This window comes from Dipodomys spectabilis, unplaced genomic scaffold, assembly GCF_019054845.1.
Source record: "Dipodomys spectabilis isolate Male_0828 unplaced genomic scaffold, ASM1905484v1 ptg000366l, whole genome shotgun sequence".
In the NCBI taxonomy this organism is placed as follows: domain Eukaryota; kingdom Metazoa; phylum Chordata; class Mammalia; order Rodentia; family Heteromyidae; genus Dipodomys; species Dipodomys spectabilis.
Window position 1 is genome coordinate 1,475,501 of NW_024871043.1, and position 18,654 is coordinate 1,494,154.

Sequence of the window (18,654 nt, forward strand, 5' to 3'; positions counted from 1 at the left end):
CTTTAGCTCAAGGCTAGCACTGTACCACTTGAGCCACAGCACCACTCCCTATTTTTGAGTAGTTTATTGGAGATAAGAGTCTCTTGGCTTTTCTTGTCTGGGCTGGCTTTGAACCACGATCCTGAGATCTCAGTCTCCTGCATAGTTAGGATTACAGATCTGAGCCACCATTGTCCAGCTATCATCCTTGAACTTTTTTGCTTAAGGCTTGTGTTTTATCACTTAAACCAGAGCTCTACTTTCAGCTTTTTAGTGGTTAATTGGAGTTTAAGAGTCTCATGAACTTCTCTACCCAGGCTGGATTTGAACCATGATTCTCAGATCTCAGCCTCTTGAGATTATTATTACAGGGTAAGCCCCACCAATGTCTGGCTTATTATTAATCTTTAACAGATACAGACACACAATAGAAGTTGTATATTTTAGTGAGATGCAATTGTCCTAAGACTTTTGAATAAAGGACATTCAACCTGTAGAAACAAATTTGATTATGCTATTTTTGCTGAGGGAAGAAAAAAAAAAACAACGTAAAATTGTACATACCCAGAGCACATGGGGTGGAAGGTGTTAGGGTGCCCTCTAGTGTTCAGGGAGAGGTAATGCTGTCTACATACAAGAAAATATCTAAAATAACTTCTTATTAAAAATGTAAATGTACTTCTACTTCTCTCTGGGAAGTGGAATGTCTACTTATTCTAAATTTCCTCTTTTTTTTTGCTAAGCTGTCTTTTGTTGTTTTTCTCCCATGATAACAGAAAGATTATTATAGGAAGAATACCAAGAGCGAGAGGCACTCAAGCCTCAGTACTGACACAAATACACACACACACACACACACACACACACACACACACACACACACAACTACTGATTATCTGCAAGAATGCATTTTGATGTATATTACAATAGAAACTTTCTTTTTGGGGGGGTTCAGTTGTGGGGCCTGAACTCTGGGCCAGGACGCTGTCCCTCAGCTCTTCTGCTCAAGGCTAGAGCTCTACCACTTGAGTCCTAGGGCCACTTCTGGCTTTTTTCTTTTTGCTTATGTGGTGCTGAGGAATCGAACCCAGGGCCTCATGCATGCAAGGCAAGCGCTCTACCACTGAGCCACCTTCCCAGCCCACAATGGAAACTTTCAAAATAAGGATCTCAAGCCAGGCACTGGTGGCTCACGCCTGTAATCCTGGTTACTCAGGAGGCTGAGATCTGAGGATCATGGTTCAAAGCCAGACGGGGCAGGAAAGTACCTGAGACACTTATCTCCAATAAAAACCACTAGAAAACAGGAAGTGGTTCAATGGCTCAAGTGGTAGAGCACTAGCCTTAAGCTGAAGAGCGCAGGGACAGTGCCCAAGCCCAGAGCTCAAGCCCCATGATCAACCAACCAACCAACCAACTAATAAATAAATAAATAAAATAAGGATATGTCACTGGCAAATGATCAAACCATCTTAATAAGGTTTTTTAATAAGTTTTTTTAGAGTTTCATATGACTATGACATGTAGATATTCCAGAAGTATTTAAATCACTGAGAAATTAAAAAAAAAAAACAGGCTACCAGTGACATTCTTACTTTACCTCTTAGTTTCTACCACATCTCAATAAAGTCATCCAAAAATAACGTCATCAAATTATGAATCCATCAGTGGATTAATTAATTGATTAAGCTAGAGCCCTTATGTGGTGTGTGTGTGTGTGTGTGTGTGTGTGTGTGTGTGAGCGTGAGCACGCCTGCGTGCTCACACGCGTGTGCATCTTCTACTTCTACCTTTGTGCTGGTTAGAGATTTTTCTGCTCAAGCTGGCTTTGAACCTTGATCTTCAGAACTCATCCTTCTGAGTGGCTAGGATTACAGGCATGCACCACCAAGCTCATTGACCAAGGTCAATGAACTCAGGTCTATCACCTCTTCCTGATTGAATCTGCCAGCTAGTCACCAGATCTTCAACACTTGACGAGCCTTTGGGGAAGGGGTGGGGATTTCATATCTAAACCCATGCTTCATTGACTCACATGCTTTAGTCCAAATGAGAAATGTAGCTCACTGGATCTCAATAAGAAACAAGATAAAAATTAAAGGGATTCTTTCTAATACTCATGAAATGTCACTAAGATTCCTCTGGGGAGGCCTGTATGGACCACCAGCCCAAAGGGACATGACCTTGTAACTCTAAGCTCCGGTGAGTTGATCTCTGGCCAAGACAAATTCATAACTTTGTGTTCATCAAGTGAACATTGCTCTCAAGTAGCAATGAGCTAGCCGAAAAAAAAATTGGTGGATGACAGGCTGGGAAGGTGGCTCAGTGGTAGAGTGCTTGTCTTGCATGCATGAGGCCATGGGTTTGATTCCTCAGCACCACATAAGCAGAAAATCCAGAAGTGGAGCTGTGGCTCAAGTGGTAGAGTACTAGCCTTGAGCTGAATTGCTGAGGGACAGCACCCAGGCCCCAACCACTGAAAAAAAAAAAACTTAGTGGATGAAACCGTACCCTAAAGAGCCCTCGAAGGGTAAAGGCCATGATGTGGGGTGGTTAGCATCATTGGGTGGTCCCAGGAGGGAGGTAGAGCAGGAGTCTTGAGGTCTGTCAGACTCGAGTTTGCATTCTCACTGTGATCCTAGTTGTTACCCACCCCTCTTACACACACAAGACTCTTCACCCCTCACAGACCTACTTTTCTGTAAAATGGAAGTGTGGCTGGGTATGCTAGTGCACCCCTAAAATCCCAAGGGGTACTGAAAAACTGCAACACCTGGAATCTTTGTCTCTCTGGTGTCAAAGAATGAGTCCCCAGACCTAGAAGAAAAAAATACAATGGAAAAGATTTATTGAAGAAAAAGATAAACAGAGCTCCTGCTAAATTGGAGGGGTCCCAAAGGAGGGTATTACCTAGGGGTGCATTGTACAGGGGCAAATAAGTTATCTTTAGGGGAGAGCTAAAGTTCCCTCATTGGACAGACTGAGGGTCATGCAGTCCACAAACCCAATCAGAGGCCCCATGCAGCCTGTACAAGCACTCCATGCCTTTTGATTGGGTGCCCATTCCAACACACCCCTCAGGGATCCAATCAGCCTGGTATTCCTATGCAAGTGGAAAAATGGGCCATGAAATGATGCCCAGGGGCCTCCAGTGTGTGAATTCTCAAGGTCATGGTGATGTGATGTCTTGGGCCTTGCCTACAGGACAGCACAAGGCCATGGTGAGGGATGTAGCACCCCTGTTGGAGGGGAGCTTTTCCCCTGATTGCCTACCCCAGACCTTTCTTTGTGCTTTCACAAGTACTCAGGAGGTTGAGCAAGAGGATCCCACATTCAATGTCAGCTCGAACTACATAGTGACACCACAGAAGGAAGGAAGGAAGGAAGGAAGGAAGGAAGGGAGGGAGGGAGGGAGGGAGGGAGGGAGGGAGGGAGGGAGGAAGGAAGGAAGGAAGGAAGGAAGGAAGCCATTTTCCTGGGGCTATTTTGAGAATTGAATGAGGCCATAAATAAATGCAAAATGCTTACCTCTAGCTCATCAGCTAGTAGACGGTATAAACTGTGTAAAAGGATGTAATCATTCACCAGTGGTTATTACCATGCAAAAATGCCAGGGCAAAACAAGGCAGCCCTGCTTGGTGGAATTTGTGACCTAGTGGAGCAGATTACACAAATAAATAATTACCCGTTGTAATCGAGAGGGAAAAGTCCAAAGAACCAAGAGCAAATAACCAACAACATCTGATTTAGTCACTTTTTAACTCAGGTGAAGTGATGACAGATTAATATCTTCCCCTTAGAAAGAGAAAGACCCTTCCCTTATAGCCACAATTTGTACAAAGTTCTCTTTTGCCTTTGGGGCTTTGGCCTTTCAGTTTATAGAAGTGCAGCTTCCGTGCACTAGAATTTCCTCAAGGACACAGCTCAAATCCCAAAGGTCAGTTGTAGGGGAGGGAGGTGGAGCTCAGTGGTAAAGTGTTAACCTAGCATGTGAATCTAGAATGAAAATAATAATAATAATATGTCTTTTGTCTCTATATCTGTTATTTTATCACTATGTTATTTTATTCTATAAATTGTTTTATTTTTTTCTTTTGTGCCAGTTCCAGAGCTTGAATTCAGAGCCTGGACACTGTCTTTTGGCATTTTTTCCCTCAAGGCTGGCACTCTACCACTTGAGACACAGCTCTATTTCTGGCTTTTTAGTGGCTATTTGGAGAACAGAGTCTCATTTTCTGCCCAGGTTGGCTTTGATACCAGGATCCTCAGCCTCCTGAGAAGCTAGGATTACAGGCATGAGCTACCAGTTACTTAAAAAAAAAAAAAAAGCTAGGCACTGGTGGCTCACACCTGTAATCCTAGCTTCTTAGGAGGCTGAAATCTGAGGATCATGGTTTGAAGCCAGCCTGGGTAGGAAAGTCTGTGAGACTCTTACCTCCAGTGAACTACTCAGAAAAAACATTGGAAGTGGTGTTGTGACTAAAGTAGTAGAATGCTAAACTTGAGCACTCAGGGACAGTACCCAGGCCCTGAGTTCAAGCCCTAGGACCAAACCGCCCCCGCCCCCACCCCCACCCCCCACAAAGTTGTTATTTAAAACTTCTCTTTTTTCCGTCAATCCTAGGTCTTAAACTCAGGGCCTAGGCGCTGTTCCTGAACTCTTTTTGCTCAAAGCTAATGCTCCACCAATTGAGCCACAGCACCACTTCTGGCCTTTTCTGTTTTTGCAGTACTGAGCAATCGAACCCAGGGCTTCGTTCGTGCTAGATGAAAGATTATTAGACTTTGCCAGAGAATCACGCAGACATCCAGGTACAGAGAACAAAAAAAGGTTTATTGCTGGAAAAGGGGGCCGGCAAGCCCCCTTCTCCAAGGGAGAAGTGAGAAGCAGCACCAGCCATTGTCTGAGGTGACCTATATAACCTAGGAGGTTTAGGAGGCGCTAGAAGGGGCTAGAAGGCAGAGACTCAGGTGTAGACATGTGGGCCAGGGGCTTCATCACGGCGGACTTGGATCTATGGCTGCCATCCAAATAGTAGATAAGGGTCCTGCAGCTGCCTAGACCTGAAGATCACTTTTAAGTGGCTCCTGTTGCTTTATATAGTGGAAGCTGCCCCCAGAGAAGTGCCATCCCAAGGTAAAAGGGGTTGGAAGTTGATTATTTACTGCCTTTACTACATGGGCCTAGTACTGCTTAGGAAGGGAGCATGCTAAGCTGTGGAGAAGGGAAGGCGTGGACTAAGGAAGGGAGCTCATTTCGCTAACACTAGTCAAGCACTCTACCACTAAGCCACATTCCTGGCCCCCATTCTCTTGCCTTTTGAACAAATTTTATCATCTAAGACTGTACCTCTTAACAATACTTGGTGCCATATGCATCGATACTGGTTCACAAACATGCAAATGTTGACTTGTTTCTCTTTATATATATAATAAGCAGTATAGCTTAACCCAGTTGGTCTTTAGAGCAGGTTGAATTCCTGTTTTGACTCTAAGCTTGATGTGATCTTTCATTTCCTTCAATTACTTTTAAAAATAAATTTATAGCCAGGTGCCAGTAGTTCACACCTGTAATCCTAACTATTCAGGAACCTGAGGTCTGAGGGTCAGAGTTAGAAACTAGCTGGGGCAGAAAAGTCTGTGAGACTCTTATCTGCAATAAACTACTCAGAAGATAGCTCAGTGGTAGAGTGCTTGCCTTGCATGCATGAGGCCCTGAGTTTGATTCCTCAGCACCACCTAAGCAGAAAAAACCAGAAGTGGCGCTGTAGTTCCAATGGTAGAGCGCTAGCCTTGAGCTGGAGAGCTGAGGGACAGCGCCCAGACCCAGTGTTCAGGCCCATGACTGACAAAAAAAAAAAAAAAAAGAAAAGAAAGAAAGAAACACCCAGAAGTGGTGCTGAGTTTTAAGCAGTAAAGCTTTAGCCTTGAGTTCAAAGAGGCTGGGGGGACAGCACCCAGGCCCTGAGTTCAAGTCCCAGGTCCAGAAAAAAGACAATTTATTTTGCTGGTATTAGAACTTGAACTCATGGTCTCTCACTCTCACCTGGCTTCTTCTTCTTCTTCTTTTTTTACAGGCATGAGCCACAAGCACCTGGCTCACCTCACTTTTTTGCTCAAGGCTGGCACTCTACCAATTGAACCACACCTCCACTTGCAGCTTTTGGGTGTTAATTAGACATGAGTCTCATGGACTTTTCTGCCTGGGCTGGTTTTGAACCTTGACTATCAGATTTCAACCTCCTGAGTAGCTAGGATTACAAAGCATGAGATGCCATCATCTGGCTCATAAAGTTTTTAGAATTAAATTAGTAAATATATGTAAAGAATTTACAGTTGTGGGGCTGGGAAGGTGGCTCAGTGGTAGAGTGCTTGCCTTGCATGCCTGAGGCCCCGGGTTCAATTCCTCAGCACTACATAAGCAGAAAAAGCTGGAAGTGGCGCTGTGGCTCAAGTGGTAGAGTGCTGGCCTTGAGCTGAAGAGCTGAGGGACAGCGCCCAGGCCCAGAGTTCAGGCCCCACGACTGACCAAAAAAAAAAAAAGAATTTAGAGTTGTGTCTATTAAAACTGTATTATCTCTCAACTTACATATTTTTACTTTTTTACAGCTACATAATGGTCTAATATATAAAGTCTCAAAATTACTTCTTATTATTTTGCTATTTGCAGTTATGGTAATTGAGCCCGAGTCCTTCTGTATATTAGGCTCAACCACTGAGCTATATCAGTTACCAGAGGATAGATAACCGGCCCCTAGCTTCCCAGTTTCCAGGCAAAGATCTCATCTTTGCCAGTCCTGGGGCTTGAACTCAGGGTCTGAGCACTGTCCCTGAGCTTCTTTTGCTCAGGGCTTGTACTCTACCACTTGAGCCACAGCATCACTTCTGGCTTTTTCTGTTTATATGGTACTGAGGAATCAAACGCAGAGCTTCATGCATGGTAGACAAGCACTTTACCACTAAGCCACATTCCCAGCCCAAGGATCTCAAATTCTTGAGATCCACTCCTGAAAAGCATTTCAGGGTGTCTCACAAAAAGGAGATTATCACAAGGTAGAAAGTTGTTTTGTTATAGTTATTGTTGTTGTTTGTCGGTCATGGGGCCCATACTCTGGGCCTGGGCGCTGTTCCTGAGCTCTTCAGCTCAAGGCTAGCGCTCTACCACTTGAACCACAGCAACACTTCCGGCTTTTTCTGCTTATGTGGTGCTGAAAAATCTAACTCAGGGCCTCATGGGTGCAAGGCAAGCACTCTACCACTGAGCCACCTTCCCAGCCCACAAGGTAAAAAGTTTTAAAAAGTTTGCTTTAGTAAAAAACAGAGCTAAAGGAAGAAGAAATAAAGAAAAACATTTCTTGCTCCTCATACAGGAAACAAGAGTTGGAGACTCAAATTGACGGTCTCTATCTGTAGCTTTTTTGCTTTCTGAGCTGGGAGAATACCTATAGTCGTATCAGACTAGTGACTCTTTATCCCATCCAAGACCTAGGTAGCCTGCAGGACTTCCTTCTATAAGACATACTTTCCAATCTGTCTTTACCCAACCACTTATTTTGGTTTTGTGTTTAAAAAAAAAAAAAATTCAACAGGTCAGAAGTACAATGCATCTTTTATTTTATTAGGTAGTTGTACAAAAAGGTTACAGTTCCGTAAGTTAGCTTATGAGTACACTACATCTTGATAGACGTCACTTCTTTCATTGTTCTATTCCATTTTCCCCTTCCCATCCTCCCTTCAAGTTACATAGTTGAGTTGTGTTTGTTGTATTTGTTTTGTTCAAGTCCTGGGCCTTGAACTTGGGGCCTCTGAACTTGCTGTCCCTGAGCTTTGGTGCCCAAGATAAGCACTCTACCACTTGTGCCGTAGCTCTACTTCTGACTTTTTAATGTTTAATTGGAGGTAAGAGTCTCACAGATTTTCCTGCCTGGGCCGTCTTTGAATCAGGTTTCTTAGATCTTAGCCTCCTGTGTAGCTAGGATTACAGACATCTGGCCATAGTTCAGTTTTTACATAATGACATTGGTTATAATGACTGCATATTCCTTATTCATGTGTCTCCCATTGGTCCTCCCCCTAAACATGTTTCCACTACCTGGTATTCATTTTGATTCCTCCCCTAAGTGTACCATCAGTTTGTGTATATATGCACAGAACTCTGTATTTGTTATCATTACGTTTGTATTTTAGATACAGCTTCCACGTATTAGAGAAAACATGCCATTTTTCTCTCTGAGTCTTATGTCACTTAACATACTTTTTCCAAGTCTGTCCATTTTTCTGCAAATAACATTCTTTCTAATGGATGAGTAAAATTCCATTGTATGTATATATATTTTCTTTTCTTTTCTTTTCTTTTTTGTTGGTTGTGGGGCTTGAACTCCGGGCCTGGATGCTGTCCCTCAGCTCTTCAGCTCAAGGCAAGCACTCTACCACTTGAGCCACAGTGCCACTTCTGGTTTTCTGAGTCTCACAGAGTTTCCTGCCTGGGCTGGCTTTGAACCATGATCCTCAGATCTCAGCCTCCTGAGTAGCTACTGATGCCTGGCATATGCCACATTTTTTTGATCCATTCATCCATCTGTTAGTACAATGCATCTTGATCAGTGTCTCCCTTTCCATATTTCTCTCTAGTTCTCAGATTTTTACCATTTCAAAGAGGCATATCTCTTAACCTTGTAATTTAACAAGGAGGTAGGTATGGTGGGAAGTGAGCTTAGTTGCTTTTTTCAGTTCACTTCTGGTTTTAACTTCTCAATCTGGACCTTTTGCTATTTCTTGAAAATAATATATTTTCCCTGTCTCCTCATCTATCTATCCATCTTCACTTAACACTATCATTTAGTTTAATCATGATTGATAAGCACTTAAAAGTGTTACCAATAAGATGATAATGCAAACAGTACAACAATAAATACAGTATCCCACACGGAGGCATAGAACTATTGGATACAATTCTAGAACTGGAACTGTTGGGTCAAAAGTACTTTGTGCAGAGTTGTTTTTTTTTGTTTTGTTTTGTTTTGTTTTTTGTCATGGCGTCCTTTGGTTCATGGCTAGCTTTCTACCACTGGAGCCACAGCTCCACTTCAGGTATGGCAGTGGTTAATTGGAGAGAAGAGTCTCATTGACTTTTGCAGCCCAGGCTGGCTTTGAACTTGAGATCCTCAGATCTCAGCTTTCTGTGTAGCTAGGATTCCAGGTGGGAGCCACCAGCTCCCAGGCCAGGTGTGTTTTTTTTAAATAAACATTAGATAATAAACATTAATAAATTAAACTTAGAGACATGCAGAAGCTTGAATAAGAGCGCACCTAGGTAAGGTCAGGTTTTCCACTGCACAGAGGAATGAACTGATGGAGGGAAAGTGACACCGAGCACTGGGTGGCAGAACCAGCGCCCTCGGCGCCCAGCCGGGGGTCTGACCTTCCCGCCCGAAGTGTCGTGGAGCTGCACGCGGGTTCCGCCGTGTGGATGTCGCCATTTGCTGCCGTAACCGCAGTTACCTAATTTTTTAATCTCTCGGGTTGTGTCTCCAGGGCTGTTTTTCTACGCGATCGATTTCGTGTGCGGTCAAACGACCTTGGCCCAGATCACTTAGTCATCCTTCGCTTGCAAGAATTCTGGACTTCGGTCCCCGCCACTCCCGAGAGATCATTTAAATTTCAAGCCGAGCGAACGGGACGCACGCGACGTCCCGCCACCCCCGCCGGGATCTTCTTTTGCAACCCGGCAGTTGCCAGCACCTTTCGGAGTGAAAGCGCACGCCTCTCTCGGGGGCGCAGCGTCTTCATTGGATGGCGCGTGTGTCAATCACCAGGTCTCTATAAATAGAGGAAGCCGGCGGCTGCTGGCTCCGGAAGGCACCGGTGTGGCGTGAGTCGCGCGTTGTGGTCGTGCCGCGCGGGCCGCGTGAGGGAGCCAGCTCTTCGGGTAATATCTGACTGTTAGTTCACGCTAACTCGAGTAGCATTTTTGTTTTGGAAGCCGTCTCTCCTCCCCGCCTCCTGTCTCGGCCGAGGCCGGCGTGATGGCAGAAGCGGCCGCGGGCGCCAGCGGCGAGGCGATGGCGGCGATGGTGGTGGCGGCGGCGGAAGGCTCCTCGGGCCCGGCGATCTTGTCTCTGGGCCGGGGCTTTTCGAGCTACCGGCCCTTTGAGCCCCAAGCCCTGGGCCTCAGCCCGACTTGGCGGCTGACGGGCTTCTCCGGCATGAAGGGCTGAGGCTGCAAGGTCCCCCAGGAGACGCTGCTCAAACTCCTGGAGGGACTGACGCAGCCGGCCCTGCGGCCCCCGCTGGGCCCCGGCTTGGTTGGAAGCCTCGATGAGGTGGCCCAGGAAGCTGGCCTGCAAGCCGCCGCCGCCTTTCCCACCCTGAGCATTGGGATGGACTCGTGCGTCATCCCGCTGAGGCACGGGGGTCTGTCGCTGATACAGACCACCGACTTCTTTTACCCCTTGGTCGAAGATCCTTACATGATGGGGCGGATAGCGTGTGCCAACGTGCTGAGTGACCTCTACGCCATGGGCATTACTGAATGTGACAACATGCTAATGTTACTCAGCGTCAGCCAGAGTATGAGTGAGGAGGAACGAGAGAAGGTGACACCGCTCATGGTCAAAGGCTTTCGGGATGCTGCTGAGGAGGGAGGAACCGCAGTGACGGGTGGACAGACAGTGGTCAACCCCTGGATTATCATCGGTGGGGTGGCCACTGTGGTGTGTCAGCCCAATGAATTCATCATGCCTGACAGCGCTGTGGTAGGGGATGTGCTCGTGTTGACCAAACCCTTAGGAACCCAGGTTGCCGTCAATGCCCACCAATGGTTGGATAACCCCGAAAGGTGGGGTAAGATAAAGATGGTAGTGTCGAAAGAGGAAGTCGAGCTGGCCTATCAGGAAGCCATGTTCAATATGGCTACCCTAAACAGAACTGCCGCTGGGTTAATGCACACATTTAATGCCCATGCAGCCACCGATATCACAGGCTTTGGCATCTTAGGACACTCTCAGAATCTGGCAAAACAGCAGAGAAACGAGGTGTCTTTTGTCATTCATAATCTGCCAATTATCGCCAAGATGGCTGCCGTCAGCAAGGCCAGTGGGCGGTTCGGACTCCTCCAAGGAACCTCATCTGAAACCTCTGGAGGACTGCTCATTTGTCTGCCAAGAGAACAGGCAGCCCGCTTCTGTTCTGAAATCAAATCTTCAAAGTATGGAGAGGGTCACCAAGCTTGGATTGTCGGCATCGTGGAAAAGGGAAACAGGACGGCTCGGATCATTGACAAGCCTCGAGTTATTGAGGTTCTACCTCGTGGTGCCACTGCTGCTGCTGCTGCTCCTGATAATTCCAACGCTTCCTCTGAGCCTAATTCGTGAGATGGAATAGCAGAAGTAGTTAGGAACTTCAAGCCTTTGTACACGATGATGGATGAGTCTCAAGTGTTGATTTTAAGAAATTTCCAAAGAAGCCTGCCTGCATAGTGGTTCCAGCTGCCCTGTCTAGGTGATTCGAATCAAGTCATCAAAAGTGCCCGTGTGTACATTCCAAGGCCAGAAGTAACATTTTGAACTTGGGGGTGGGAGGGGTAGGGACATGTGTTCATCTCTTGGGTAGATGAGGAGCAGAAAAAAAAAAAAAAGCCAAAACCTGCTTTCTCTTTTGAAAGCAAGATGAAGATGAAGCTGTTCCAGTTTGATGGATTTGTCTTTGCACTGGGTTGATTCATTTCTGCACAGGGGGTGAGATTATTAGAATTACCTACACAAAAACTAAATTGCAACATGAAAATGAGAAGCAAATGAGTTTGAACCAATACTATTGATAAGTCTAAATTGCTAAGAGAAATCTTATGATGCAATGTCAAATTCTTTTATTAGATTTTTTTCTGAGGAACTGTCTCTTTTCCTACTCTGGACAAGAGTTGAGCAGCTTGTCCAATGACTGGGAAAGGAGGACATGCAACCACCTGACTTGGTCTCTATTAATGATGTCTTTCCCTCTAAACCCCGGTAAGGACTGGGAAAGGCAGAGCAAGCTCTAGAGCCCAGGCCTTCGTGGTCATTAAGATGTTAAATATTGTGCTGAAAAATTCCTGGTGATTTAATTAATAATTTCTTTTGGTTTAATAAATAAAAGGGACTTTGTTGGAAAACTTGTCTGACTAATGTTTGCTTCTTGGCGATTCTCAAGCTTTTGGCCTTATCAAATAAACTTGTTGATACATTTAGAATCCAGCAAAGTGGAAAGAGTTATTTTCTCTCATCCTGGACCGGGAGGTTTAATACCCAGATTTAGATTTGTATCTTCTTCCTGATATGACACAAAAGGACTGAAAATGGATATATATACTTGAGGAATTCAAGGGCAGGAGGAAAAATAGCAAAGGAAAGATTTGGAGAATGGAAGGGGCTGGGAGAGGGATGGATAAGCCTTAGAAGCTGCCAGGGGAGACCAACAGGAAGTAAACTGATAGGCTCCAGAGGTGCTTAGAAAGGTGAGGGGGTAGGGCTAAGGATGAAAACAGTTGAAAGCTTTTATGCAGTTTAATTAGATCTTTATACTTCTCAAACTCCTCCCATTACACAGGTGACTCACCTCTTGCCTGGGAAAGGGGCAGTCAGGAACACCAGGCACAGCAGAGGACAAAGCAAGAAAAAATTAGACTGCCCACCCTCTTCCTCAACTTAGCCATTAAGTGGAGCAAGGTAGCTAAGTGCTTACCTAGGTTGCACAAGGTCCCAGGTTCAATGCCCAGCGTAGCAAGAAGGAACAAATAAAAATCCTGCTGAGGGGATGGGAAGGTGGCTCAGTGGTAGAGCGCTTGCTTTGCATGCCTGAGGCCCTGGGTTCGATTCCTCAGCACCACATAAGCAAAAAGAAAAAAAAGCCAGAAGTGGCGCTGTGGCTCAAGTGGTAGAGCGCTAGCCTTGAGCTGAAGAGCTGAGGGACGGCGCCCAGGCCCAGAGTTCAGGCCTCACAACTGGACCCGAAAATAATAAAGAAAAATAAAAATTCTGCTGAGCACTGATGGCTTATACATGTAATCCTAGATTCTCAGAACGCTAGACCCAAGGATTGTAGTTTGAAACCAGCTGGGCAGAAAAGTCTATGAGATTCCTTTTCTGTTGTGAACACACACAGGGAATGGGGCGGGAGGGGGGGAGATTCTGGTGCTTAGACTCAGCGTGGGACTGTCCCTTTCTTGCTCTTGCTTTTTTTTTTTTTTTTTGGTTGGTCATGGGGCTTGAACTCTGGGCTTGGGTGCTGTCCCTGCACTCTTCAGCTCAAGGCTAGTGCTCTACCATTTGAGCCACAGTGCCACTTCCGGTTTTCTGGGGGTTAATTGGAGATAAGAGTCTCACAGACTTTCCTGCTGGAGCTGGCTTTAAACCACGATCCTCAGATCTCAACCTCCTGAGTAGCTAGGATTACAGATGCGAGCCACTGACACCTACCCCTTTTTGTAGGTTAACTGGAATTAAGAGTCTCATGGACTTTCCTACCCAGGCTGGCTTCAAACCAAGATCCTCAGATCTCAGTACTCCTGAGTAACTGGGATTACAGGTTTGAGCCACAGGCACCCTTTGAGGCACAAGCACCCAGCTCCATGAAACACATCTCCAATTAGCCAAGAAGCTGTAAGTGGAGGTGTAGGTCAAGTAATAGAGTACCATCCTTGAGGAAAAAGCAAAGGGACAGCATTTAGGCCCTGAGTTCAAGCCCCAGTACCAGCACCAAACGAAGCATATTATTTTATTAAATTTCAATATGCCAGGGATAAAGAGACACTACCAAACAACAGCAAATGGTTCCACAGTATGCTCTGTGCCAGGCACTAAGTGCTTTAGATGTATTAACTCAAAATTCCAACAACCTCGTTTTGCAAATGAAGTTAAGGTGCTGGAAGATTAAGAAATATGTCCAGAAAAGCAAAACAATGTGGCTGGGAATGTGGCTTTGTGGTAGAGTGCTTGCCTAGCATGCATGAAACCCTGGCTTCGATCCCTCAGTATCACATACAGGGAAAAAGCCGGAAGTGGCCCTGTGACTCAAGTGGTAGAGTGCTAGCCTTGAGCAATAGAAGCTCGGGGACAGTGCCCAGACCCTGAGTTCAAGCCTCAGGACTGGCAAAAGAAGAAAAAGAAAAAAAAAACATTGTGTGCTAACTCATACAGAAAGTCTTAACTCCAGAGCTCATGCTTCTAATTGCCATGATTTAAAGGTTTATGATTAAGGATGTTGTCTTACCATGAAGAATGGGAGCTAAAGGACAGTGCTTTCACAATTCTGACAGTAAGTGATTTTTCTAATGTGAAATTCTATTATTTTCCAGGCCTGGCATACACACCCCCAAAAAATCAGCAACAATAATCCTGGGGAAGTTCTTGAAGGTGGGGGTTGAGGTACCTAAAATTTCCAATTCCAGATCCACAGAGTAGTACCAGGATCCTGAAGTTTATTTATTTTTATTTTTGGGGGGGGTCCAGTCGTGGGGCCTGAACTCTGGGCCTGGGCGCTGTCCCTCAGCTCTTCAGCTCAAGGCTAGTGCTCTACCACTTGAGCCACAGCGCCACTTCTGGCTTTTTATCTTTTTGCTTATGTGGTGCTGGAAATCGAACCCAGGGCCTCAGGCATGCAAGGCAAGCGCTCTACCACTGAGCCACCTTCCCAGCCCCTAGGATCCTGAAGTTTAGACCTGAATGCCACCTCTATAGGATAGCACCTGGATAATCTAGAACCATTTTGTATTCAAGGAAGACTGAATGATTCTTTTCCTTGGGACAAGGATGGGGAGGGAGTGTAACTCCTTTGAACTAAAGACACATCTGAGGCAGGAAAGTAAAAGTGGGTCCTAGTCCTTGCTGACCATCTTCCTCTTTTCCTTCAATCTCATTCAAATAGAATGCGAACTAGACTTAGCCCTGAGAGACGATATCTAGGCGTAAGGTCCTTCATTTATAGGATTTTCCCATCCAGCTGATCCTTTACCCGTTCACAACCCCCTCGCCGCTTCGCAAGTCAGGTTCAGCCTGACGCCCACCAGGCACGTAAAGCGCCTGCGCTCTGCGTTCCGCTCTAGTCTCTTTCCGGAGTCAAATTGGTACCTCTCCCTTTAAGACGTTCCGCTTAGGCGGAAGAATTCCAGGGTGAGAGTTTAATAGAGCAACCTTCGAAGCTTCTCCTGATTGGTCCAGTGTGGGTAAAAGGCGGGTTGTACCAAAACCCACGTCGATGATTGGTTTTACCTCCGGTTCTGCCCTGTGAAGGAATGGAGGACGCCTGTGATTGGCCAGGAGCCTCGGAGGCGAGCCCTGAGCGTGGCGCGGGGTTTTGTGCAGTGGCGGCTGCCAGGGGTTGAGCGTTATGTCCCGTGCCGGGGGCGATGCGCGTGGGGAGGAGCGGGAGGATGGCACTGCTGCTGCCGGCTCGTTCAGCTTCAGCCCGGAGCCCACGCTCGAGGACATGTAAGCAGCCTGAGGTCGGGGGGTGACCGCTTCCCTTGTTGGGGAGGGCCCCTCCACCTCCACGTGGTTGGGAAGAAAACTTAGTTGTACTCGGGCCCCGCCTACTCCCTGTTGACCTCTGAACCTTGTCGAGTGCAAAACGGGCTCAGCAGTGCACAACTGAAGCGGAGGAAGTGGGGTGATGCCCAGTTTGGGGGCGGATAACGGGATCTGATGCTGCCTCTGCCCATCTGGAGTTGGGGGGGGGGGGTGTTGGGCAGGGGCAGATGGACCGTCCATTGCGGGGAGACATTACTTCTTACTGGAGGAAATCAAGGAAGTCTTCCTAGAGGAAGTGGCCGTAGCATTGGATAAAACAAACCAATGCGCAGAGATAGGGACATTCTGGGTAGAGGAAACAAGAATATTAGAGGCAGGAGATGGCATAATAAACAATACTATTGTTAGGCTTGGCTTATGGTGAAAGAGGCAGTGACATGCTCAAAGCATCTAAGAAACTACTTGACAGGGGCTGGGAAGGTGGCTCAGTGGTAGAGCGCTTGCCTTGCATGCCTGAGGCCCTGGGTTCGATTCCTCAGCACCACATAAGCAAAAAGCCGGAGCTGAGGGACAGTGTCCAGGCCCAGAGTTCAGGCCCCACGACCGGACCCCCCCCCCAAAAAAAAAAAAAAGAAAAAAAAGAAACTACTTGACAGAATCCTTAATCCCATTGATTTATTTAGTGCTTGAGCTTGAATTTGAGACCTGAGTACTGTATCTTACTTTTTTTGCTCAAGGCTGGTACTCTACCACTTGAGCCACAGCCCCACTTTTGGTTTCTGCTGGTTAATTGGGAGTAAGAGTCTTACAGAGTTTTCCTGCCCCTGCTGGCTTTGAAACTTGATCCTCAGATCTCATCCTCCTGAGTAATTAGTATTACAGGGGTATGCTGCTGGCTTCAGCCCATACCCCCTTTAAATATCACTGGGATACCTGCTGCTTAACCCCATAATCCTGAGCTTGTTCTTCTGCTTGCCTGTTTATTTTTTTTCCAGCCGACGCTTACATGCAGAGTTTGCTGCTGAGCGGGACTGGAACCAATTCCACCAACCTCGGAACCTCCTCCTGGCCTTGGTGGGAGAAGTGGGAGAGCTGGCAGAACTCTTGTGAGTAAATGCAGGCTTCTTGGAAGAGTGTAATGGTGGAGGCATCTACTCCGTAAGAGATGGTGCTGTGGGGGAGAAGGGTGCGAAAAGATGGATAAGAGAACCCTGGAGTTTGGACAGGTGATCCAAAGACCACTGTGTCACAGGATAGATTGAATCACTGCCCCTTAGTTGTTTTTGTTTTGAACTCAAGGCCTGCACTATCTCTGAGCTTTTTTTAGCTCGAGGCTAGCGCTTTACCACTTGAGTCACAGCTCCACTTACAACTCTTTTGAAAGTTCATTGGAAATAAGAGTCTCATGGACTTTCTTGGGTTGGCTTCAAACCTCAGTCCTCAAATCTCAGCTACTAGTTTGATCTAGGCTCTTCATTTTTTATAGATCAGTTGGCATTAACTGTGTGAGAGTTTTCAAAACACTGCGACAATTTTATAAAGTAACACAGGACATGAGGAAGTAACAGAGGGAAGGCTTTCTGAAGAGGTGACATCTGAATTGAGACCCAAAGAAGAAGGAGCCAGCCCAGAAAGAATCTAAAAAGAGCAGGAGGGCTGGGATGATGGCTCAGTGGTAGAGTGCTTGCCTTGCCTGCATGAGGCCCTGGATTCGATTCTTCAGTACCACATAAGCAGAAAAAGCCAGAAGTGGCGCTGTGGCTCGAGTGGTAGAGTGCTAGCCTTGAGCTAAAGAGCTGAGGGACAGCCTAGGCCCAGAGTTCAGGCCCCATGACTGACCAAAAATAAATAAAAAGAGCAGGAGAAAAGGCTTGCAGAGGGAGCACTAAGTGCAAAATCCTTGTGACAATTTTGCTTGTTTATGAGGCAAAGTCATCAGTGACTTGATGGACAATGAGAAAGAGGAGTGCATTAGGAAGATGAATTAAGAGGCTTCTGTGATGCTCAAGGTCTGAGGTTTGCTCTGGAGTTCCAGTGGTTGGGCTAGAGAGTAGAATGAGACTCTAAAGTAAAGTATTCTCTTGGCCACCCCTGACTCAGGTAGAAACACAGAGGTGTAGCTTTTTTTTTTTTTGTCATGGGGCCTGAACTCTGGACCTGGGCACTGTCCCTCAGCTCTTTAGCTCAAGGCTAGTGCGCTACCACTTGAGCCACTGTGCTACTTCCCGTTTTCTAGTGGTTAATTGGAGATAAGAGTCTCATGGACTTTCTTGCCTGGACTGGCTTTGAACCTTGATCCTCATCTTAGCCTCCTGGATAGCTAGGATTACAGGCATGAGCCACCAGAACCTGATGAGGTGTAGCTTTTATCCATGGGGTCTCTCCCCCACACTTATACACTACCAAGGGAGGTGTGACCCATTTCCTATTTAGTAGCAATCTGTATCTGTCATGTTCTGTCCCCAGTCAGTGGAAGTCTGATGCAGAGCCCGGCCCTTATGCCTGGCCCCCGAAGGAACGAGCAGCCCTTCAAGAAGAGCTTAGTGATGTCCTCATCTATCTGGTAGCATTAGCAGCCCGCTGCCATGTCGATCTTCCCCAAGCAGTTCTCTCCAAAATGGACACCAACCGGCGACGGTACCCAGTTCACTTGTCCCGTGGCTCTGCCAGCAAGTATACAGACTTGCCTCATGGAGCTATCTCTGAAGACCAAAATGTGAGGTCTGCAGATGAACCCTCAACCTAGAAATACAGGACTGGGACCTATATCTCAACATGGAACCATCTTCCCCTTTCCTAACAACGGGCCTGAGAGCTCTATTTCCAGATGTCTGAGGCCCAGAACCTCTGCAGCTGCCTCCAAGTGTTTTCTCCCCCAATAAACGGTTTTGTGTAACCTCCAGATTTCTTCCTGTATAGCCAAGGAGGCTCTCTCTCAGCAGGTACTGCCAGAGAGGGTGCCTCAATTCCCAGTTCCCACATTTTCTTGTGCCTCATACCTGCAGGGTAGAGTTTGGGTTCTAGCAAAAATCTCGGTGGGATTTCAGGCAAACCTCCCACTAGATCTATAAAGAGAGAGATTAGAAACTGTGGTGCAGTGTTGGTTAAAAGGGGGTAAAATGCCAGCCTTGGGAGAAAAGGCTAAGGGACAGCACCCAGGCCCTGAGTTCAAGCA

At 46.4% G+C, this 18,654-nt stretch overlaps 2 protein-coding genes across 2 annotated transcripts; both read left to right on the forward strand.

Moving 5' to 3' along the window:
• The first annotated feature begins 9,816 nt into the window (after window positions 1-9,816).
• On the forward strand, window positions 9,817-12,127 carry Sephs2 (selenophosphate synthetase 2). The gene has a single exon (XM_042666652.1). It carries the CDS (start codon window positions 10,005-10,007, stop codon window positions 11,349-11,351), a length of 1,347 nt encoding a protein of 448 aa, XP_042522586.1. The 5' UTR covers window positions 9,817-10,004; the 3' UTR covers window positions 11,352-12,127.
• A 3,147-nt stretch (window positions 12,128-15,274) lies between these two features.
• On the forward strand, window positions 15,275-18,381 carry Dctpp1 (dCTP pyrophosphatase 1). The gene is made up of 3 exons (XM_042666750.1): window positions 15,275-15,440; window positions 16,475-16,585; window positions 17,946-18,381. Exons 1-3 carry the CDS (start codon window positions 15,340-15,342, stop codon window positions 18,223-18,225), a joined length of 492 nt encoding a protein of 163 aa, XP_042522684.1. The 5' UTR covers window positions 15,275-15,339; the 3' UTR covers window positions 18,226-18,381.
• Window positions 18,382-18,654: the final 273 nt, after the last annotated feature.